This window comes from Helicoverpa armigera, chromosome 7 (assembly GCF_030705265.1).
Source record: "Helicoverpa armigera isolate CAAS_96S chromosome 7, ASM3070526v1, whole genome shotgun sequence".
Classification (NCBI taxonomy): Eukaryota; Metazoa; Arthropoda; class Insecta; order Lepidoptera; family Noctuidae; genus Helicoverpa; species Helicoverpa armigera.
The window spans coordinates 76,860-101,085 of NC_087126.1; the positions used below are offsets into that span (position 1 = coordinate 76,860).

General features: G+C 41.7%; 2 protein-coding genes across 4 annotated transcripts; one reads left to right on the forward strand and one right to left on the reverse strand.

Annotated features, from left to right (window-relative positions):
- The first annotated feature begins 112 nt into the window (after positions 1–112).
- Mocs1 (Molybdenum cofactor synthesis 1) lies at positions 113–21,729 on the forward strand. 3 transcript variants are annotated; one of them, XM_049847709.2, is made up of 9 exons: positions 117–486; positions 574–691; positions 7,842–8,173; positions 8,784–8,868; positions 9,269–9,332; positions 9,661–9,796; positions 10,425–10,535; positions 10,620–10,740; positions 20,485–21,729. In XM_049847709.2, exons 1-9 carry the CDS (start codon positions 367–369, stop codon positions 21,165–21,167), a joined length of 1,770 nt encoding a protein of 589 aa, XP_049703666.2. In that variant the 5' UTR covers positions 117–366; the 3' UTR covers positions 21,168–21,729. The 3 variants fall into 3 exon arrangements, with proteins under 3 accessions (XP_049703667.2, XP_049703666.2, XP_049703668.2); XM_049847711.2 differs by lacking the exon at positions 8,784–8,868 and having other exon boundaries at positions 463–486; XM_049847710.2 differs by lacking the exons at positions 8,784–8,868; positions 9,269–9,332 and having other exon boundaries at positions 113–486; positions 20,402–21,729.
- LOC110382596 (prefoldin subunit 2) lies at positions 21,510–23,434 on the reverse strand. Its single transcript, XM_021343240.3, has 2 exons — positions 23,128–23,434; positions 21,510–23,018 (listed from the first exon to the last, which is right to left on the reverse strand). The coding sequence occupies exons 1-2, from the start codon at positions 23,265–23,267 to the stop codon at positions 22,727–22,729; spliced, it is 432 nt and encodes a 143-aa protein (XP_021198915.1). The 5' UTR covers positions 23,268–23,434; the 3' UTR covers positions 21,510–22,726.
- Between the last annotated feature and the right edge of the window lie 792 nt (positions 23,435–24,226).

Sequence of the window (24,226 nt, forward strand, 5' to 3'; positions counted from 1 at the left end):
TGGTCATTCATTAATCTGAGTTTTGGGGCATGGCTGGTGCTGCCGCAGCGCAGTTTTTGAGCAGTTGACACTGTTGACAGCTGTCGGATAGTGTGTCATGTCATAAAATGTCATTCATATCCATTTCATAACATACTGACTGATTAGTGTCTAGTGATTACTTTACTTCAGATTACTTGCTCAGTAGCAGGTGGTCTCCTGCTGTTATTTATAGTTATTAGTGGTGTTGAAGTGTGAGTGCAGTGATAAAAATCACTCGCATTTGGTTGAATAGTAACTTTTTGTAGGTCTTCTACCGTCATCGCCACGATTGCCTAATGCGCGCCAAAACAATTTTATTTAGACTGGGACACTGACAAAGTTATTATGAAATATATCAACAATTTATTTTTTTCGGTAAAACGAGTAAACAATTCAGAAGTGTCATTGCTGGGGCTTTTCACCAGAGTTCGACTTGTAGATAGTTTTAAAAGATCGTATTCCAATGTAAGTATAAAATTAGGTGACAGTTTTATCATATTTTGTATTGTGACAACCATTATAATAGTAAGATATTGTATGTGTATGCAACAGGAGGCCGGCAGCGCTGCATCGGCGCCGGCGGAAACGCCCGTACCACCTCTAGTCGACTCATTTGGACGACGTCATAACTATCTTCGCATTTCATTAACGGAAAGGTGTAATCTACGATGTAAGTTATATTACTGTAGGTATTATGTCATATGTCATGGTGGCCTAGTGGGTGAAGAACCAACCTCTCAAGTATGAGTGCATGGGTTCGGTTCCAGGTCAAGCAAGTACTCATAAATTTATATTTACTTTCTTAGTATATCTTGGCCCCCAATTACTGTGTTTTGGAGTGCAAACTGTAGGTCCTGGCTGAACATCTTTGGCAGTTGTAAGGGGATAAAGGGCTTAAGAAGGAACATGACGGGTTTGTCAGTAAGACTATGACACTCCCTCACGCTGCTGATTTGATGATTTCCCATTAAATAAAAAAGCCTGTTGTGCCCGTGTGTAATCATTATCTTAGTGCCCTTTAAGTACTTATTGAAAGATTGTGAGTAGTAGTTGTCAAAATCAAAATCTTTTTTTTAAATAGAAGAAAAAGAGTCTTTTTTTAAAGAAAGTGGGTATACTTATAGAGAGAAGGCACTGACGTAAAACCCAAATTACATATCCAAAGGGTGAGACGGAACTAGGGCTTTCAATACCTATCAGTGATCACGGATATATTTTGGTATTTTTTCAATACCGGTATTGAGGAGCCAATACCGTGATTACGGTATTAGAATCTTTTTATAATTTTAATTATTGTGGTTTGTTGTAATAAGTAGCAGGAAGTTGTATTAAATAAGATAAATTACTACGACTCGTAAGATGTATGTACTCGTAATCTTATTCTCACACTTCACACTTTGTGTATTAAGCGCCAACTTTTATCTCCAGCATACCCGCCCGCTAATAGTTTTTCAGCAGGGTTTTGTCTCCCTTTTTGAAGAACAGGACGACAACACTCCTACTCCACGCCTCCGGAGTTCTCCCTTCAAACAGGACGGCATTAAAAAGCTCCTAGAGCTCCCCCAGTACGGGCTTACCTCCTGTTTTTAATAGCTCTGTTGTAATGCCATCCTCGCCAGGGGCTTTTCCATTTTTGAGCTGTCTCAGAGTCTTCGGTGAAATGGCGTGTTAATGTGGCTCTAGAATCCTCATTTCCGGGATAAGGTCGAGATGCATGCGATGCCTATAACCGGCCATAGAAGTTTTCCACTTCCGAAAAGACTGCCGGCACCGAAGAAATGACTTCTCCACTTGTTGTGGTCAGCTTCGTCAAGTGGCTTCTTCCAAGAGATTGTACGAACACCTTTGACCCCCGATTCAGCTCAATTGCTCTTTCAATGTCAAGAGTATTGGAACACTGGAGGTCGCGTCGTACGTGCTTCTTGATCTCTTGGTTTAGCTTAGCTGACGAGGCGGCTTTCACGTCGTTTCTTCATAAGCCCTGACGCTGCATGTTACAGAATCTCGAACCTTCCTCCCTGAGGATCCGAACCACATATTCGTAGTTCTGGTTAACGTCTGTTGTGGTTTCCACGGCGGCAAATCGGTTCTCCAAATTTGACTGGAACGTTTCAGATCCTGTCATGGTTTGGAGCAGTGTTGGTCGGAGCCTGGCCTTCATCAGACGGAAACGTTCGGCCTTGAAGTTGATATTCAGAGAGCCTCGGACAAGTCGGTGATCGCTACCGGTGTTAAACCTATTGATCACGGAGATGTCTCTGACTATGTGCTTCTTGTTCGTCATGATGAAGTCAATCTCATTTTTAGTCATAGTGTCGGGGCTATGATTGGACGCTTTTTGAAACTAAAGGATTGTGTTTTAAAAGTTCTAATCGATCTAAAATTAAAATCCGATTTCGAATTAGACGAATTCGATTTGACAATATTAAAAAATGTTTACAACAGCCTTTCTGTAGTCAAAGTAACTATATTAGTTTGTAAACGGGATGCCAATTTACTAAAAGCGGATATTGCGCTGAAATTTATGTTGACGAAGTTAGATGGTCAAGCTAATGACTTAAGCCAAAATCTTGCAAAAGCACTTCGAAGACGCATAGAGGAGCGACAACTTTTAATATCTGGAGTATTGCAATATTTGCATGACCGACAATACCGTGATCACGTGATCACGGTATTGAAATTTCTAATACCGGTATTGATACCGGTATTGAAAAAATCCGGTATTTGAAAGCCCTAGACGGAACCATATTACTAAGACTTTGCTGTCCATCTGCCCATCTTTCCGGTCACTAGGCTTTATCTAGTCAGTGCTTACCTCATCAGATCCTTAGCAGATTGGTTGTCGGACGTTCCATCTCGCTTCTGACTACCCTTGACAACTGACAAAGATTTACAAAGGACAGCAAATTCGCATAAACCATTCGACCAGATGAATTACTGCGTAATACATCATAACTACATTATCTATTTTAATGGACATCTTTTAAATCAGAAACACATAAGCTTTCGGCTAATGACTATCTGGGTGAGTAGGTACCTACTGCTTGGAGTAAACAGTTCCCTCAGGAAACGGGAGAAGCGTCTCGCTATTGAAAGAATGTGTTACTACATTCACAAGGAATCATGTATAGATAAGTATGTGCCTACGTAAATACCTACCCATACGTACGTAATACCTATATAATGTGCTATGTTGGGTTAATTTCAATTAAAACATTCTTTTGAAGTATAATAAAACCATTATTTCGCGTATTGTAGTGGCTTTATTTAAGTGGAACAAATTGGAAAGTGCTGATTCACTGATACGGAACATCGCTTCGTGTGACCTTGTACAGACACAATACTGTTTACCGTCGGCAAATGAGCTGTTTTACATAAATACGCAGTGCATGTGTGTGCAGCTGGACTGACTTCACTCACTTCATAAACATCACACTGTCATTATGTACAGCTGTCCTTTCTTAACATTTGGTTCAACAGTCTCATTTTGTATAGGTTCTTACCTATTAAGTACCTATTTTCTGTGAAAATAACAATTCAAAACTCTTACTTTCACGTTCATCAGATACATAGCCTGGTGATAGGACACGATCTCGGTTTACGATCAAGTTGAAAGATTCTTAAAGAACGCTTCAAGTTCCTTCAAGACACAAATATACAAAATATCTAAGGTCATCAGCAGTACCGGATCTTCAATTTTTTTAGACGGGGCAAGAACTGAAAAATGCCGCCTCGCCTACTTACTTATGTTTATTTTCACCTTTATCATTCACATAATTTCAGCTATCAATATGTAGGCAGGCAGGGCCGTCTCTAGCTCATGTAGCGCCTGGGTGCAATCATCACCCAAGCGCCCCCTATACAATGTGTCCCGGGGATAAGTGACCGCCCGAAATTTTTTGAATATTTGTACAAAATTAAGGATAATTTCTTTTATATTTTTGAAAAAAATCATTAAAAAAAATTTATTGTCAGGCCTGTTAATAACAGGCTTTGCTCTTTTTTTTCAAATTTCAACTGACTGTATTTTTGCATTTGTTTGAAATAGCAACAAACATTGTTGTGAGCTATTGTAGGAAATATCATGTAGTTTATTAATAAATTAAAAGAAAGTGATATTAAGGGGGCATTTATTGGACTTATTTTGAAAAAACTGAAAAAAGGCGTTATTTTCTTTGAATTTTTATTTTCTTTTTTTTCTAATAAATGTTTTATTACATTTTTGTTATGTTTGATAATTTTAATTGATAAACTATGATGTCGGCTAGTCAATAAAGAAAAAAGAATTTAAAAAGATGTAAAAACTTAGGAAATATCTTAAAAAAACTGCAGCACGTCACAGTATTTACTAAAAATCATTAAAAAACAACCAATCCTTAATTTTGTACAAATATTCAAAAAATTTCGGGCGGTCACTTATCCCCGGGACACATTGTATATTGAAAGATTGTGAGTAGTACATATTGATCGAAGTACTCAGAGTAGGTAGTTACAAGGAATATGAATAAGAACATTCGAACGAAAATAACTTTTTTGGTAGGTAAAGGACTTAAAAAATTCCAAATCATTGTAGGCTCAAACTGTTGGCCAGGTTTAAGTTATGAAAGTCGAGACAGATTAATGTTTTTTGTTTTGAGAAGTCCATAAATATTTTTTTTGCTACATTTGACTTATAAAAGGCAAAAGGTAAGACAGCGTGGATCAAACATATGAAGTTACCAAGGTAACGTACATAACATTGCGCGAACGAAGCGAGCGTAAAAATGTTATTTATTGTCACAGGTTTTTAGCAGTTTTTAAGAATGCTTAGAAACCTCTGGCACCCCTTGTTATTTTTTTAAGCCCTTAACATTTTTGGCTACTGAACTCCAACAGTAATTTTGAACTTCAGATAAAATTTTATGTAAGTTCTAGAATGTTTAGCCAAACTGCTTTTTTTCAGGTGTTAGCTACTATCATGATGATTAATTACACAAAAAAAACATCTGTAAACGTTAGGAAAAAAAAGATAACATAGAAAAAACAATGTTGAAATGAAAATTACGGAAAAAAAAAATTCTAGCTCCTAAAGTACAAAAATTCGCTGAACATACCTACATGGGGGTGATTCGGATACCCCATAGCATAGAGCTTCTAAATTTTTCTTTTGGACGCCTATGGATGGGCCACTCTGTATATTACCTACCCAAATTGACTTGACAATTTGATAAATTAATTACTTTATCTGGATATTATTCATAATAGCTGGTCAAAGTTAGCCAAAGTATTAAATATGGTAGGTATAACCATCTTGGTACTGACTAATTCTTAAAAACGGTTTGTTATTGTCGACTTTTTTATAAAATGATAAATCATCAAATGATTCCTCCCGCTGTGGTTTAAGCAGCGTGAAGGAATGTAAGACTGTTAGTGACTTTAACCCACTGGGGTTTGCTGAATATCTCCTTCACGCTGCTAACTCACTGCGGGGGGAATCATTTGTTGATTTATTATAAAAGTCGACAATAACTTAAACCGTTTTTAAGAATTAGGCAGTAGTAAGTTGGTTATATATACCATATTTATTATTTTGGCTAACATTGACTAGCTAATATGAATAATATCCAGATAAAGTGATTAATTTATCACATTGTCAAGTCAATTTGGGTATTGTATACAATGACCAGTGATTATGTATAATATTTATTTAACATATACATATAAATACATAAATATATACAAGGTTACTGGTAATAAAGTAGACCGCATCCTTTCATGAGGTGATAGTATAGGTCAATACGGACAAATTTGGCCATGGGATACACTGGGCAAAAGTTAACCCGTTTGAAGATAATCGAATTTCAAGGTCTTTTCTTTACAAGTCGTCTAGGTACACGTATTAATTTTTATTATGAGTTAAAAGTCTCGTTTTTGCGGATTTTTGTGTGTTTTGTGCTTTTTTAGATAGCTAGATAAATGTAGATGTTTTTTAAGTATTCTGCACAAAAAAATGAAGAGTAATATTTTTGAGAACATAGCTACTAAAAAAGTAATCGCTGTTCGCTATAATTTCCTCTGTGATTTGTACAGTTTTATGGTTTGTTATTATGAAGTGATTCATCATCTATCCAAAAACACACAGAAATCCACAAAAAAGAGACTTTTGACTAATAATGAAAATTAATACGTGTACCTACACGACTGATCTTCAAATTCGATTATCTCGAAACGGGTTAACTTTTGCCCAGTGTATCCCATGGTCAAATTTATCCGTATTGACCTATACTATCACCTCCTGAAAGGATGCGGTCTACTTTCCAGTAACCCTGTATGTAGTTTATAATTTAAGTATTTGTGACAATAATATTATTAATGGGTACGCAAATTGCAGGAGCAAGTGAACCTACACTTTGCCTAACTGCTTACATTATAATCTTTTCCTACTCGTCTCACTCAATCCATCCTAAGGTTGTCTGGAAGAGATCGCTCTTAGCGATAAGACCGCCCATTATGTCATCTACTTTAACTAGAATAAGATTAAAAATTAAAAAATTAGTGTAACTAACAAAGTATATCTATCTATCTTAGTGCCAATAGGAGTAGCGCACCCAACGAAAAGATACCTTCATCTTTTGAGGGACGCCGGTATAACATTGTCTGCAACTGGTCGGGCATGGCAATTTTCTTTCCACGTTCCTAAGCAAAAGGTTAATGATCTTACCTAACTTATACTCCTAAGTAGGTAAACTATACGAAAAATGGACTAAAGACCGCAAATTACCTATATTCAAAACTCAATTGACGTAAAATGATTAATTTTGATAAGAAGTACACAATGTACCTAATGATGTTAAAGTAGAATGAATATGGCCGCAACCCCGCTTGACCTAATGCTAGATAAAGTATTAAAATAATAATTAATATGTCAAAGTATTTATTTCTCTACTCGCAGATGCCACATAGCACTTGTTTATCGAAACATTTGCACATGTTGCAACATTTTCAGGCATTTGTTCTTCCACTACTAAGAGCAAGAGTGAATGCAGCTATGTTTATTTCGCCAGCGATTTCTAGGCCGATGCACCTAAGAAGAGTTTTTTTTTGTTTTTGGAAGTCTGCTTCAATTTTTTTTTAGATTTTCAGTGACAAGTATAGTTGTCACAAACCACATTAGTAAAAAGTCCTAGTCAATATAAACCCAAACACGAAGTAGTTAATATGTTCCGAGTTCCCTCGACCTTCTCTCGGCTCATCTGGTTTGACGATTTTCTAAAGTTGCCCTCGATTTTTCAGGGTTTCCATCATCAGATCCTAACGATTATGGGACCATCTGTGAAGTATGTCCTATCAAAATAAAATAATTTCAAATTGGTCTAGGCATCTCTAATTAATCGGTGAACACATATAAAACAAAGATCCCGACGAACCTCTTCCTATTTGGGAAGTCGGTTAAATATGTTTGCGGTCTGACGGACGTGTAGGTACGAAACTTCCAACAACAGTGAATGCAATAAAAGGAAATAAAGGAACAAATAAAATAAATAAAAATAATATTTCGTCACCCTGTTCACACGGCCGGCGTTAATATTTATGTTTTACCACACGCTGGTTAGCTATCCTAGAATACCTACACGCCTTGACTGACTCAAGTATTTGGCATTTGCAAAGTAAATAACACGTTCCAATATTGTTTATAATTGTAATAGGATAATATAAGAGAGTGCCCACCTACATGTGCTATTAATTGGCTACTGTTTAACTATATGTAAATGTGTTACGAACACATGAAGCATAAATGTAGAATGTCGGACGAGGGCTGATGGTGATGTGATGCGCTGCAGGCCAGTACTGCATGCCGGCGGAGGGCGTGCCGCTGTCGGCGCGCGGCGCGCTGCTGTCGCGCGCGGAGCTGGTGCGGCTGGCGCGCGTGTTCGTGGCGGCCGGCGTGGACAAGGTGCGGCTGACGGGCGGCGAGCCCACGCTGCGCAGCGACCTGGCCGACGTGGTGCGCGAGCTGCGCGAGCAGGCGGGCGTGCGCAGCGTGGCGCTCACCACCAACGGGCTGGTGCTGACGCGCCGCCTGCCCGCGCTGCAGCGCGCCGGCCTGGCCGCGCTCAACGTGTCGCTGGACTCGCTGCGCGCCGACCGCTACGAGCGCATGGCGCGCCGCCCCGTACGTACCCACTCTACACTGTCTGCTCAATCCATATATCATGTACTAGCCGTTGTGTCGCGGTTTCACTCGCGTCCCGTAGTTACAAACTGGGATAAAATATAACCTATGTTACTTGGGAAGAGCTCGGTTTTCCAACAGTGGAATAATTTTACAAATCGGAGTCTTTGAGTTTATCCATAATAACAAACAAACATAAAATATTGCTTTTAACATTTTATAATACCTATTAGTATAGATGAAAATACAAAAATGAGTTCTACAGATTTATTTATAAACATATATAGTTTATAGATTAAAAAGTTTATCGGATTACATTTTAATTGTAATCGGAAGGGTAGAACGCAAATGCAAAGTACTTACGCGACAAAATCCGGTAAGTGAAGTGCGTCGCGTAGCTCTGTGACGACTGACGACGAAGCGACGCGGACGGCGTGTGTGGTGCCGCTCCAGTAAAATAAGAGAAACAGTGGGTCTGGAGCCAGCCTTAGTACGTAGTAGTAGTAGGCTGTGCCTTAGTAGATAGTGAACCGACAAACTGTGTGATTCAAGCTGCATGCGTGTGAGTGGGAGCAGTAGAGTGTGAGGTACTGAGTGTGGTCGTGCGCAGGGACTGGCGCGCGTGCTGGCCGGCGTGGACCTGGCGCTGCAGCTCGGCTACTCGCCCGTCAAGATCAACGTCGTGCTCATGAAAGGTGATCCTTCACACACACACATACTCTCCTGTAACCGTTGCTGATACAGTAACCTTAGCGACCCCCTTGCGATGTGACGTGACCCGAAACTTGTCGGATCTTACTGCGAACGCTTCTTGTGACCGATGGAACAGCACCACGTGCGCACCACGAGCTCACCACTAATAAAGATCCCTTTACTTACACAGCGAGGCCACGTCTACGCGTGAACCACGTTACTGTATCTGCACGGTTAATAGGCTCATCATACTGAATCTACTCAAAAAGATTATAAAATATTAAATAATCTACGATTACCTACTTCTAAGACTCAAATCGGTACAATAATCAGCCGTATCATGTAAATGTTTGAAAATTACAAATAATTATACATACTGTAATATAAATCGTATCGCTTCAGGTTTCAACGATGACGAGATTTGTGACTTCGTCGAGTACACTCGTGAGCGCGACGTTGAAGTGAGGTAGGTGTTACACACGGAGCGCCCAGTGCCCATTGCGCCATCTGTCACTTTCTTGGGGAATTATTGTTTTTTTTTTAATTCTCTAAAAGAAAACCTCCCATTCATCGAAATGCAGCCTCGACACTACTTACGAAGGTGGCCAAGGTTAGGCAATTACGAGGGGTATGGCGGAGCACTTCGGATTACTTTGGTCAACTTTCCTCGGTATAGTGCGTGGTCATCGGGTCCCATCAACTATCCAGAGTACCTTGCCGAGGAATTTCGCAAGTAGTGTGCAGGCCGCTAGACGAGACGACGGTTGGTACATAAGGTCGCTATTGTGTGGCAGGTTCATAGAGTTCATGCCGTTCTCGGGCAACAAGTGGGACGACTCGAAGCTGGTGCCGTACCGCGCCGCGCTGAAGGCCGCCGCCGCGCAGCACGCGCTCGAGCCCGCTCCGCCGCGCCCCAACGACACTGCCACCGTACGTACCACCCACATAACGCTTAACCTTGCCAAACCATTCGATACGTAAAATGGGCTCCGTCTGGCTTGTAAACATTTGTGGACAGCCTTAAAGGTATGATTCCGAACCACGCTGCACGCAGCAGTGCTGCCGCGGCACTACTGGTCCCCGTACAATTGCTATTGGCTTATATGAGATTACATTCCGAGCTAGGCAGCAATGTCGCGGCAGCAATGTAGCGGCAGCACTGCTGCGCGTCAGTGTCGCCCTACCGCCGTGACAGACCTTGAATACTTGAATGTTGACACGTAAATTGACTACAAAAGGATGAATTTCTCTGACTCAGACTTCTTCCTCTTCCAACAGTATAAATAAAAGTGGGTCATCAATCGACATCTTGTCAACTCAAAGTAAACTAACGAATACACAACAACGCATCACCACGAACAGAGCGACACTGCCGCGTTGCTCGGAATCAGCGCAGCAGGCAGCACCTTAGTGGCATCACTGCTGCGGCAGCACTGCTGCGTGCAGCGTGGTTCGAAATCATATCTTAAAGCGGCTTCTGGGTGACCGAATCGAACCGAGATTCGGTGCGCAGCAATCTCGCTATGCGAGCGCTAGTGACCGCAGGCATTGTGCGCAGGTGTGGCGCGTGCCGGGCTACCGCGGCAGCGTCGGCTTCATCTCGTCCATGACGCAGCACTTCTGCTCTTCCTGCAACCGTCTGCGACTCACCGCGGACGGAAACTTAAAGGTCTCTAACTATATATATACTAGTTAATAACACTTACAACAATACGCTTCCTGTTGAGTTGACATGTAAATGTACCGGTGTCAGGTGTGCCTGTTCGGCGCGAGCGAGGTGTCGCTGCGGGACAGCGCGCGCGGCGGCGCGTCGGACGCGCAGCTGCTGGCGCTCGTGCGCGCCGCGCTGCGCAACAAGCGCGCCAGGCATGCAGGTGCGTACCTCGCCCAGGGACGCAGCTCTGCCTGCATTCCATACATTCACCACGTCAACTTGCCTAGTGGACCACAAATGTTTGTCAACGTAATCATTAAAGTAATACAGTACAAACGTGTCGGTAGGACAGGTACCTGTTCTCAAAGGGTCCACCTTTTATGGCAGAACTTTTTATATCATCATAATCTTATTTTACATAGCAACAGTTGGCATAATCTTCCCTTTGCAGAAAATTGTGTGGCATACACTCATTTAGCATACATTATACACTCGGGAGCAATAAAATCGCACACCCCAGACTTTAACAAAAAAAGCTGTAAAAAAATTATTAAATTGCAATAGATACTTAAAGATTATTTTATTATCTTTCCAACGATACCACTGAAGTGCCACTGAAGTGTGTAAGATGCACAGAAGGATCTTTCAGGAGATAAAATGAAACTTGCATGTAAAGTTGTGATTATTGCATTTAGCGGTCAAGACATTGAATTGAAACAAATCAATAAATTTTCAATAAAATCTTTATTAATATGGAGTGATACCCCCTCTAGCTCTAATTACGGCTCTTAAACGGTTTTTCATCGACCGTATTAACTTAATTATGAACTTTTGTGGTATACCGTTCCACTCTTCTTCAATGGCTAATTGCAGCGCTTGGAGATGTGTGGGAGCTGGACTTCTTGCTCGAATACGCCTTTTCAGCTCATCCCGGCGGCGTTTCAACTATGCTAAAGCCAATTGGGTAGACTTCTCCAGCTTTGTCGACGAAGCATTACGTGATGTCCATCCATCTCCTCAGGCATACGATCAGTTTGTTGCAATAGTCCATAAAGCCTCCAAAAGATTCATACCGAGAGGCTGCCGCGCCGCCTATGTACCTGGACTATCGACACAGTCTGCAGAGCTGCTCTCTCAGTACAACTCCCTTTACGGTACCGACCCCTTTTCTGAGGAGACTATTCGTGTGGGCGAAGAACTCATGTCCACAGCATCAGAGAGCAGACGCGAGAAGTGGGTGGACACCGTAACCAGCCTGGACTTAACACATAATAGCAAAGAAGCTTGGAACACTATCAGGAAGCTTACCAGCGAACCACCTCCACCTGTCCAAATTAGCCCGATTACTGCCAATCAGATAGCCCACCAACTAATGATGAACGGAAAACCTGACAACCGCCCTAGTCGAACTCCGAAACTGTCCTGCCAACCCAACAATTCAGATGAAATAAGCAGAGAGTTTGATCTGGGTGAAATTGTTGGGTCGATAATGAACCTCAAAAATGGCAAAGCCTCCGGCGTTGATAATATCTCGACCGAACAAATCAAGCATCTAGGTCCTGTGGCAGTATCCTGGCTTCTTAACCTTTTTAACTACTGTTTAAAGCATTCCAGGATTCCGAGGGTTTGGAGAAGAGCCAAAGTAATAGCTTTGCTAAAACCTGGCAAGTCGCCTGATGACCCTAAAAATTTCCGACCTATCTCCCTACTGTGTCATACTTACAAACTCTTTGAACGAATGCTCCTTAACCGTCTAACGAAGATCATAGATCCTAAACTCATCCCAGAGCAGGCCGGCTTCAGACCTGGTAAGTCATGCTGCAATCAGGTTTTACGGCTTACTCAGCATATCGAAGACGGATATGAAGCCGGTGCAGTGACGGGCGTGGTTTTTGTGGATCTCTCGGCGGCGTATGATACAGTCAATATAAGGAGACTTCTGTGGAAAGTTAGTGAACTAACACACGATCGGAAATTTGTGGGAATTCTGGGCGAACTTCTCTACAACCGGAGATTCAAAGTCCACTTACAATCTGGACAAAGTAGGTGGCGGAAGCTCAGAAACGGTCTGCCCCAAGGCAGTGTCCTAGCCCCCACCCTATTCAATATCTACACAAACGATCAGCCGCAACCACCTAATACAACCAGTTTTATCTATGCCGACGACCTGGCACTGGCAGCGCAGGCAAAATCGTTTGAAGTGGTCGAGACCTACCTCTCTGCTGCCCTTGAAGACCTGGACATCTATTACAGGGAAAACGCCCTGAAACCGAATCCTGCCAAGACACAGTCCTGCGCCTATCACCTGCGCAACCGTATGGCTAACCGCAAATTAGACGTCGTTTGGAGAGGCAAAATAAAAAAAAAATCAAAAGTCATTTATTCAAACTTGGCTGCAAAACAGCACGTTTCGAACGTCAAAAAAATAAATTTACAAAAGACAGCCCCCAAAACGCCCACCCTTCACCACTTCCTATGTGTTTTTGCTGGGAAGAAGAAGTGGCGCAACAAACTCCCCAGCAACACATGTCTGTCTGTTAGGCGTACGCATCACGCACACTGACTGCCCAAAGTACCTGGGTGTTACCTTAGATAGGTCACTGACGTATAAGACCAACTGCGAGAACGTCAAGAAGAAAGTGTTCAGCCGTAATAACCTCCTGCGACGTCTAACCACCTCCAAATGGCTGCCCCGAATGTCCTGCGTACCACTGGATTAGCATTATGTTTTTCTGCCGGTGAATATGCCTGCCCAGTTTGGGGTCGCTCCACGCACACAAAGGGGGTGGATGTAGCTCTTAATGAGACGTGTAGAATAATAACAGGCTGTCTCAAACCAACACCGGTTCAAATGCTATATCCACTCGCCGGAATTGCACCCCCAGCGGTACGCAGGAACTTGGCTGCCTCCCTGGAAAAAATGCGCGAAGAAACGGACCAACGTTATCCGCTACATGGCGCTAGACCACTGCGCAGCCGACTAAAAAGCAGGAACAGTTTCCTCGCCAGTGTAGCCCCAGTTAAAGATGCTCCTAAGACCCGCATCGAACAATGGGAAGAACTTGCTCTGCCTGACTTCCTTCCACCCGTGGAACGGCTTCCACCAGGTTACGACCAACCGTGGCCTGTATGGAAGTCTCTTAACAGGCTATGTGCACGGGTAGGCAGGTGCAGGACCTATGTAGGTGGGGCTACACTGACGACAACAGCTGCGGGTGTGGTGCCATACCACAAACCATGCGGCACCTTCTATGCTGCCCACTATGCCCCGACAGCTGCATAGTGGATGACCTATATAACGCTACTGAAAATGCCGTATGCGTAGCGAAATAATCTCTAGAGCGGCAAAGTGATTTGAATTTAGAACATCGTGTGCAATACTCCATTTGTGACAATCTTGATAAGACTTTTCAAACAAATACATATTGAACAAATAAAATACTGCTTAAAAGAATTATTTAATTAATTAAGTAATTTTTATTATTGTTTTTACATAGATTTTTAACCTCGTTTCATTTTTAAACTGAGTTTTCAAATAAATTAACTTTAATAGGTACTTCTTTTTTAATTTGATACTCATATGTGCGCGCCATTTTGTTTTTTTAATTTCCTCGATGAGGTGGGATGAAAAGTTACGTGTTGCACTCGAGTGCAAAGATTTTTCACCTTGTGCTCTTTTGATTCCCTCGCTATCGCTCAGGATTCTAATTATTGAAACACTCGCTACGCTCGTGTTTCAATTTTAGAATCCTTCGCTTGCTCGGTCATCAAAATTGAGCCCGCGGTTAAAAAGCAACTTTGTACTCTTGTATAACAAATAACTATTGTTATACAAGAGTGCAAAGTTGCTTTTTTAAATAATTATTCAATTAATTAAGTCATTTTTATTATTGTTTTTACATAGATTTTTAACCTCGTTTCATTTTTAAACTGAGTTTTCAAATAAATTAACTTTAATAGGTACTGCTTTTTAATTAGATACTTATATGTTAAGAGTGCAAAGATTTTTCACCTTGTGCTCTTTTGATTCCCTCGCTATCGCTCAGGATTCTAATTATCTTGTATAACAAATAACTATTGTTATACAAGAGTGCAAAGTTGCTTTTTAACCGCGGGCTCAATTAACAAAACAAATAACTATTGTTATACAAGAGTGCAAAGTTGCTTTTTAACCGCGGGCTCAATTTTGATGACCGAGCAAGCGAAGGATTCTAAAATTGAAACACGAGCGTAGCGAGTGTTTCAATAATTAGAATCCTGAGCGATAGCGAGGGAATCAAAAGAGCACAAGGTGAAAAATCTTTGCACTCTTAACATATAAGTATCTAATTAAAAAGCAGTACCTATTAAAGTTAATTTATTTGAAAACTCAGTTTAAAAATGAAACGAGGTTAAAAATCTATGTAAAAACAATAATAAAAATGACTTAATTAATTGAATAATTATTTTAAGCAGTATTTTATTTGTTTAATATGTATTTGTTTGAAAAGTCTTATCGAGATTGTCACAAATGGAGTATTGCACACGATGTTCTAAATTCAAATCACTTTGCCGCTCTAGAGGATAAAAACGACTTTTGCGCTCAGATATCAAAGGGTAAAACTACTCTTTCCGAGATGGTGGGATGAAAATTTCTTTTTACATGACATTTTAAACAAAGTGTGTATTTTTATTAAAAATAACTTTCATTTACTTAAACCAAAGAGTTTTAAGAATATCCACTGTCTTTGGTCAAAATCTAGGGTGTGCGATTTTATTGCTCTCAAGTGTAGTTATCGGCAGGGATATTGAGCTCTCGGCGGAAGAGTGGGGATCGCTTTGCGCACTGTACACATAAGGCAATAAACCAATAAATCACTTCTGCGCAGGTGAAGGTCAGCAGGGCTCAATATCCATGCCGATGATTATAAAAACCCTTAAATTTGGCAGTCAGAATCATTTTAAGGCATAAATTTCATATTCATAATACTTAAATAGTAGAAACAACATTTCGCAGAAAGTTGCCAGTCAGAATTTCCTTTTGACATACATTTATTTATTTATGTATAAGGAACCATGGAGTTTTTTGCCCGTTCTTCTCCTTAGGAAGCTACTTTTGAAATGGGCAACTAGAATCAACCTTTTTAAACGGTTTTATTTAGTTCACCCCGTTTGTTTTATTATTTACTAGCTTTTGCCCGCGGCTTCGCTCCCGTCAACTGACTTCTCTACTTTACCCTATTTTTTTTTCATAAGAACCTTCTCCTGACAATAACAAACACAACAAAAAGAATTAGCCAAATTGGTCCAGGCGTTGTTGAGTTATGCGCTTACCAACACATTTTGCGATTCATTTTTAGGGTTCCGTAGCCAAAATGGCAAAAACGGAACCCTTATAGTTTCGTCATGTCCGTCTGTCCGTCTGTCCGTCTGTCCGTCTGTCACAGCCGATTTACTCGGAAACTATAAGTACTACAGTGATGAAATTTGATGGGAATATGTGTTGTATGAACCGCTACAAAAATATGACACTAAATAGTAAAAAAAAGAATTGGGGGTGGGGCCCCCCATACATGTAACTGAGGGATGAAATTTTTTTTCGATGTACATACCCGTGTGGGTATCAATGGAAAGGTCTTTTAAAATGATATAAAGTTTTCTAAAAAACATTTTTCTTAAAGTGAACGGTTTTTGAGATATCAGCTCTCAAAGTCGTAAAAAGTATGTCCCCCCCCTCTATTTTTATAACTACGGGGTATAAAATTCTAAAAAAAATAGAGGTGATGCATGCTAATTAACTCTTTCAACGATTTTTGGTTTGATCAAAGTATCTCTTATAGTTTTTGAGATAGGTTGATTTAACTGTAATTTACGGAACCCTTCGTGCACGAGTCCGACTCGCACTTGGCCGGTTTTTATATTATAGATTCTTGGGTCAGAGGAGATAGCCAAATTTTCATAGTAAAAAACCCAGAATCGACAGCAACGAAATGGGTACCAATGGGTTCATTATGATAGACCTTTGATGGTGCCAAAAAATCCAGTCTGTAATCCATGGGGTATAGGAGCTATACCATATTTTCACAAAAATAGGTTATGTTGAATTTATGTTGATTTTAAAGATTACTTGCATAAAGGACCATAAAAAACACTAACGTTATACATGCGAAGAGTAACATCACCATAGTTACAGAGTTTGCCTGGTAATCAAAACGTCTTGAGTTTGAGTTTTGACCCCCAACCATTGCACTATTGACATGAACCACTCCAGATACCTACGACTAAGTACCGGCCTTACCTACTTGAAGAGGTTTCCCTGTTATGTGTAAACTTCTGAACTGGCAAAGGTTAATTTAAAAAAAAAAAAACAACATTTTTTAGCTTTTTAATCACTATTCACATTAGTGAAAAGTTCTCGTCCATGCGAATAATATAAGCCCAAACACGAGGTAGTTTATATTTACCATTGCCGAGTTCCCTTGATCTTCTCTCTTCTCCATCATCAAGACAGCTCTAAACCATCACTCGTGTATAGTGCTATAATAACAGACATATGTACACCTAAGTGTAAAGTTTTTACCCTATGCGCAACTTTTAATGAACTGCAAACAGAAAAGTTAAGCTTTTTTATGTACTAAAATCTTCTTGGAAAAAACCCTGTAAAAAGAGAACCCCATGGTTTTTAGATGATATGAAATACTTTTTATAATCTACACATTATACTGAATCCAACCATACATACGAAGTTTCTGTCGACTCAGGGTTTTTTTTTTTGGCCATCTCTTTAGTAATTCAAAAAGTACTTTCCTGTTGTCAGATTGATCTGAAATTTGGTACACACCTTTAATTCCGATGACCATACAATATAGTAATATTAATAACATTGTAAATCCAAGATGGGCGCCGGTACAAAATGGCGGATTACATATTTTTTCCACAACCCCCTCAATATGGGTATCAAATGAAAGGGCTACTCAAGGAGAATACTGACAGCAACCCCAGCGGGGCCCAACAGGGCCAAGGCCTGCCTGGGCTGCGGGATTGTTCGAAAAAGTTACCGTGGTCCTGTTACATAAAAGGCCTACGACGAAACAACGGTTTTTAGTCAGTAAGAGTCTGGCACTCCCTCACCGCTGCTGACCGATATATAGAATGAGGAATATTCGGTAGGCATTTTCATTAAATACTAAAAACTAGAAAATAAAAAATCGGTAAAAAAAAAATAAGTTAAGCGGTTTTATCTTATGTGCACTGAAAACTAGAAAATAAAAAAAACTCTTACTTACCTATAAACCTACGTAGGTGGTCCCGATCATATTAGACTAAAATAAAAACGTGCACGCAGCTTCGGCTTGCTGGCCGGCTGAGCTGCTGGCCGCCTCGCCCATCTTCTCTTGAATTGCACTCTAGGTGTAGGGCAGACAAGATCACGTGGAGTCGGTTTTTCAGCGATTCGTTTTCGTCACGAATTTCAATTTTTAATTCAATTTTTTTTATAGAAGGTTATAAATGGCATATTGCTAAATAAAATGAATCCAGATTAAATTCTACCATCTTCATAGTACGCCAAGTGAGATTATACCAAATAATAGTTTCTCAAAATAAAGGAAGTAATGCGGAATTCTAACTATGCCAAAAGCAATTATCTATACTAATATTATAAAGCTGAAGAGTTTGTTTTTGAACGCGCTAATCTCAGGAACTACTGGTCCGATTTGAACAATTCTTTCGGTTTTAGATAGCCCATTTATCGAGGAAGGCTATTGGCTATTACTTTTTATCTGGGTTCGTGCAGAGGTTCCCACGGGATGCTGGTGAATCCGCTGGCAGAAGCTAGTGCGAAATAAAATTCTGCCATCTTAAAAGTATGCAACTGTAAATTCGGGCATATAAATATTCGATGAAACCATAATTATACTAAATATTTTTTATGCATTAAAAATATTCGTTAAAAGAAAAATTATGCCAAGTGTGTTATGCCAAATAAAATTCGGAGCATTAAAATTCTGCCAGATAGAAGGAACCCGTTCTCAAATATACCAGGGCTATGGTAAGCCTACTTACACTCGAATCTCGAGCTGTGTTTTGTTTTGAGCTATAAAATTCGAAATACATTGCTCGTATATAGCCGTTATATAGCCCGGTCAAAATAGACATTTGAAATAACAAAAATTCCCGGAAAGCTGAATTTTGGTGGAGAGCTTGGGTTTATCATTATAAATAAAATATTAAAAGTCCCCATCGATCCCATGTGTGCGTCAAAAGTTATTCGAGGTTAAATGTCAAAATTTTAAGTTTTATAAGGTAAGTAAGGTAAGTTTTATCTCAAAAAAGAACATCAGGCCAAAGTTGTAGATCTTAAAATTTTCTACAAAAATGGCATCAACAGTTTTCTCCTAAATGATACCATTCCTGAGATATCGCGATTCAAAGAGTCACACTAGCCACGTTTATACGAGGGCTTTTTTTTAACGACGTCAAAAATCATCAAATCACCCCTCCCGCTGTGGGTTAGCAGCGGTGAGGGAGTGTCAGACTGACTAAAAACCGTCGTGTTCCGTCATAGGCCTTTTATGTACCAGGGCCTCGGTATCTCTTTCGACAACCCGCAGCCCTGGCAGGCCTTGGCCCTGTTGGGCCCCGTTGGGGTTGCTGACATCTCTTTGAGGAGCGCGTGGAACAACGCGCGCCGCCGACACGGGTCTGTTGTCTAAAATAGACATGAGCGATGAACCACCCGGACTCACCGCCCACAGACCCACGCCGACGGTGGCCGGGAGTCGTCTCGCGACACCCGGCGCCCGTGGTGTCTACCTGCTCCAGCGCGGCGGCCGGGATGAGAGGTGCGAACTCTCTGAAGTTCCGCCGCCTCCTTCTCGAGCATGACTGCTTCGCAGAAGGAGGCGACGGCATCCCATTCCCTCTCGCCCCGGTCCATGGCCTGAACCAGGGCCGGACGCGAGAGGTCGCCGCCGCCTAAAGCCTCGACGAGTACCCGGCGGTGCCCTTCCCACGCAGGGCACTCCTGGACTGTGTGGTCTACCGTGTCCTCGGGGCTGTCCGCACAGTGGTGACACCACGGAGACGGAGATAGTATTTGAAAGCCCGGTAAAAGCCGGTGTCAGTAAACGAGATAGCTATATGTAGATGATACAATTGATACAAATGCGCATGTGTGTGTTGTGTCACTGTGTGGGTGGCGTGGAATAGTTAGATACTTTGTGTTGTTTTGATGAGAAATTAAGCGCGAGAACTTTTAAATTGTTCGCCTTTGATATTGATTCTTTATTGAATCTATTGAGCATTTTAGCAAGGCATTTGGGCTTGTATAGTATTACCGCCACTGCTACTTACCTATGCTTACGTATTAGATAATATTTAGTAATATGTACCCATACTCCATTTAAGTAGGCACTTAATTAAAGAAAAGTATTCTTGATTCTTACTCTTTATTTGAAAACTTAGTTTAAAAAAGGCTATCTTAAAATAAGCGTATCTTTGTTTTCCTACTTAAATATTAAAATGTAAGAAGCAACCCTAAGCACGGCCACGTCACGGTTGCGGTCACTGAACTGTGCGCTATCGCATTGGAATAACAATCAAGCGCTCGAGCTTTTAAGGTTCATTTTATAACGCAGCTAGGAATTTGTAGGTAGTTGGGGAACTTGTAGGTGCTTATAACAGTAGGTATCAACTTTTTGGTATGGAGTGATTTATCTGTTACTTAGTAACTATTTAGTAATCTGTGGCTCAGGGCCGACGTCGACCCGGTGAGCGGTAGGCATTTATGGCGCGCATCTGCTCTGTCACTGAGCTCGATGAAGCTGACTCTAATACAGGTCGACGGGCGCAAGGCTTCGGTAGCCAGCTCGGCGAGCTTCCCGTACGACATGTATTTTTAGGCATGGAGAATCTGGCCCGAATGGAGAATCGACCGATGATCCTCATCGGCGGCTAGCGGCGCCTCAGTCATGGACCGTTACAGCGCGCTCGGGCGGCCCGCCCGCCCGCCAGTCCGCCGGGCTGGCCTGGGCGCCGCGCCGGGAGCCGCGCCGCGCCGCCTGCCGCGCCTACTGCTCGGCGCCGGCCGACGACGACGGCGACGGCGCCTTCTCGCACCTGGACGCGCAGGGCCGCGCGCGCATGGTGGACGTGGGCGGCAAGCCGGTGACGGCGCGCGCGGCGCTGGCCGAGTGCCGCCTGCACGTGGGCGGGCGCCTGCTGCGCCTGCTGCGCGACGCGCGCCTGCCCAAGGGCGACGCGCTGACGGTGGCGCAGCTGGCGGGCGCGCTGGGCGCCAAGCGCACGGCCGAGCTCATCCCGCTGTGCCACCCGCTGGCGCTGGACGTGGTGCGCGTGCGCGTGGCGCTGCCGCCGGGCGAGTGCGCGGCGGGCGGCGCCATCACGCTGCGCTGCGAGGCGCGCGCCACGGGCCGCACGGGCGTGGAGATGGAGGCGCTGACGGGCTGCGCGGTGGCGGCGCTGGCGCTCTACGACATGTGCAAGTCGGTGGACCGCGACATGCGCATCTCGGAGCTGCGCGTGCTGCGCAAGACGGGCGGGCGCAGCGACGCGGCGCCGGCCGAGCCGCCCGCGCCGCTGCGCAAGCCGCGCGCGCCCGACGCCGGCGACGAGACATACGCGCCCACTAATTTCATGCACTTCTAGCGCCCAGCCACAATACTATACCATGTAGGTAGTAGCTCTAGTCTTGTAAGTTTTATATTGTAACTTTCAATATCTATTGAGGACTCCATTTTAAAATGTAAATTCTGCCAATTAACATTCCAACTGCACGGACATTATATAGGTATACTTGCTAAATAAGGATAACAATTAATAAAGCCTGATTATACTTATAACAGTATTGATCTTTCTTCCTAAGTGGGAATCTCGTAATCTATATTATTGTCACTGTGCACGCCACTGACAATAATTTTAATAACACAATATGTAGTAAGTTGAACATATTATATTTATAGCAAGAGTAAGGGTAGGGTATAAAAAAAGTTAAATATTAATAATTAATTACTTTATTTGATAGTACCAACTATTATTCTTATGTCATATGAAATCATAATAGTATAAGAAAGTACATAGACTTGAAAGAGAATGGTTATAAACCATTTGTTAAATATTTTTTAGGGTATTAGGGTAATCTATCCAATTAATATTGACTTGTTACAAAATAGATTGTTTATTTTTTATTAAATTGTATACAATTTTGAAATTGGTTTTTATTTTGGATAACACATGCTTACATCAGGCTCAATGACACTTGTGTTGGCCTGTATCCATAATCCATCGTATCCATTAGGCAACATTTGACGCGCGACATGTTGCTCAACATGTTTTGCAACTTGTTGAATGTTGACGCGGAACATTCGTTTAACAACATTGTCTGTCCACACATTCTCAGTCGTCGACAACATGTCGCCAGAGGAACTTGCACGCGTTGCGCGTTGGACGAAATATGGATGTTGTTGTGCATCACGTCTCCACTCGACAAATGTTACCTAGTGGATACGAGGCTTATAGGTCCAAGAAAGACATTACACAAATTCGAGAATATGACTGAGAGAGAGAATTGCATTGAGTGTCAACAATATATCAGTGGTGGCCTAGATGGGGTCATTACCATGTCAGGCAAGTACCAATGAAACTTTTCATATACAAAGTTTATATGTAGGTACTCTCTATGTACATCTTAAATAGAAATGACTGATTAAAAGAGAATTACTAAATAAATCTAACAATCCATCAGCGTTGAGCAAGCATGGTGATCACAAGCTCAATCCTCTGTGTTTGCCTTGTAGTGGGATGACAGAAGGCTGACATAATGGTAACCAAATAAAGTTGTATTGTAATAATCAGCTTATGTATAAATAAGGATCAAGAATATTTAATCTTTATTTACTTAGCAGTTATAAGAAATAGTTGACAACTGTATAGCAGGCCACAACCACCTCCAGGTAACACATTACTGATAGCATTGTGCCACTCCTGCCTGTTGTTTGACAAAGTAGTTTCCAAATTATTGCCAACCAGGACCATTGCAGACAATGTCATACTGTCTTAGTGCTGTGTTATATACAAGATAATTCAAACCAAGTCAGCACTGCTTAGTACAATAGTTAATGTTCAGATATAAATAGTTACACAATACTGCTTTATTAATTTAGACTAGTTTGAAAGCAGTTAGTTGCAATGCAATATCAGTGACCAGCCTAACCACTGGCAACCAGAACATTGGACTTGGAAGGTTGCTCTGGAGCTGCCTCCGCAGGCGGCTGGTCTACTCGCTGCAGGCGTATGTCATGACATTCTATATATTCATTAATCTCTCGTCCTTTTTTGGACAGCTGTTCCTCCAAGGCTTTCAGGGCTTTAGGCAGTTGTTCACAGTTGCTCTCAAGCTCAGGCAACACTTCAGCAACTGTGCGTTCAACTAAAACTCCGCCCACCATCCGAAAACATTTACGAGTTTTATCCACACCGCGAAGAGTTTCAATAACTATTCTGAAATGTAAAGAGGCACGTCAGACAACAAACATTATAATGAGTAATCGACCGCCAGGCTGTGCTGGTCGGTGAGTAACACATATTATCATAGGGAACGTAAACTTACTTGTGCTCATTCAGATCCATTTCCAACTCCGAAATCTTATTGGCTAATTGACGTTGTTCACCGCGTAGTGCTTGAAAGCCTGTAAAGATCTCCTCGCTAGTTTTTGCTTTAGGGTTCTTCGTAGAAGCTTTCTGAGACATTTTGGCAATTATAATATTATTGTCAACTATCTATTTACCAAGGAAGTCAGTTCTAACGGCACAATAGACAAATATGATATTTTTTTAGCCGATGATTATAGTTACATACAACAGCATGAGGTTAGGTTATTTGTAGGAGAGATTGTCAGGACTGTGACAGAAAGAAAGAACTGTCAAAAAATCAACTAAAAGAACAGATTCGAACTGGAGTCAGTAGTCAGACCATAGATGTAAATATGTAATATTATATGTATTAAGTCTATGACTCAGACAGAATCCTACTAATATTGTAAATGTGAAAGTTTGTGAGAATGTATCATCCTCTCAAGTAGGAGGGCGCGGGTTCGATCCCAGGTCAGGCAATTACCAATGCAACTTTTCTAAGTTTGTATGTACTGTCTATATGTAAATATATCTTAGACACCATTGACTGTGTTTCGGATGGCACGTTAAACTGTATGTCCCGGCTGTCAAAAATGGCATGAACATCTTTGGCAGTCGTTACGGGTAGTCAGAAGCCAGTAAGTCTGACGCCAGTCTAACTAAGGGGTATCGAGTTGCCCGGGTAACTGGGTTGAGGAGGTCAGATGGGCAGTCGCTTCTTCTAAAGCACTGGTACTCAGCTGAATCGGGTTAGACTGGAAGCCGACCCCAACAAGGTTGGGAAAAAGGCTCGGAGCATATATGCACATTTTGTTATACGACATCAAAATTATAAGACGTTGATAAGATATGACGTTCCGGTCTGAAATTTATCAAGAGCAGCGCCATCTAAGCATCGACTAGGAAAAGGTGAATTCGGTACTCTTCTATTCTATTTTATGTTGATGGCAATTATTCAGTATTCTTATTTGGAGTTACCTATTTGGCACGCGTCGCGTCGTATAGATAGTTCAACTCAGATTTGCGCGCGGCCCTATGTGTGCGTCGGCTTGTAAATATACAACTTTCATTCGTGT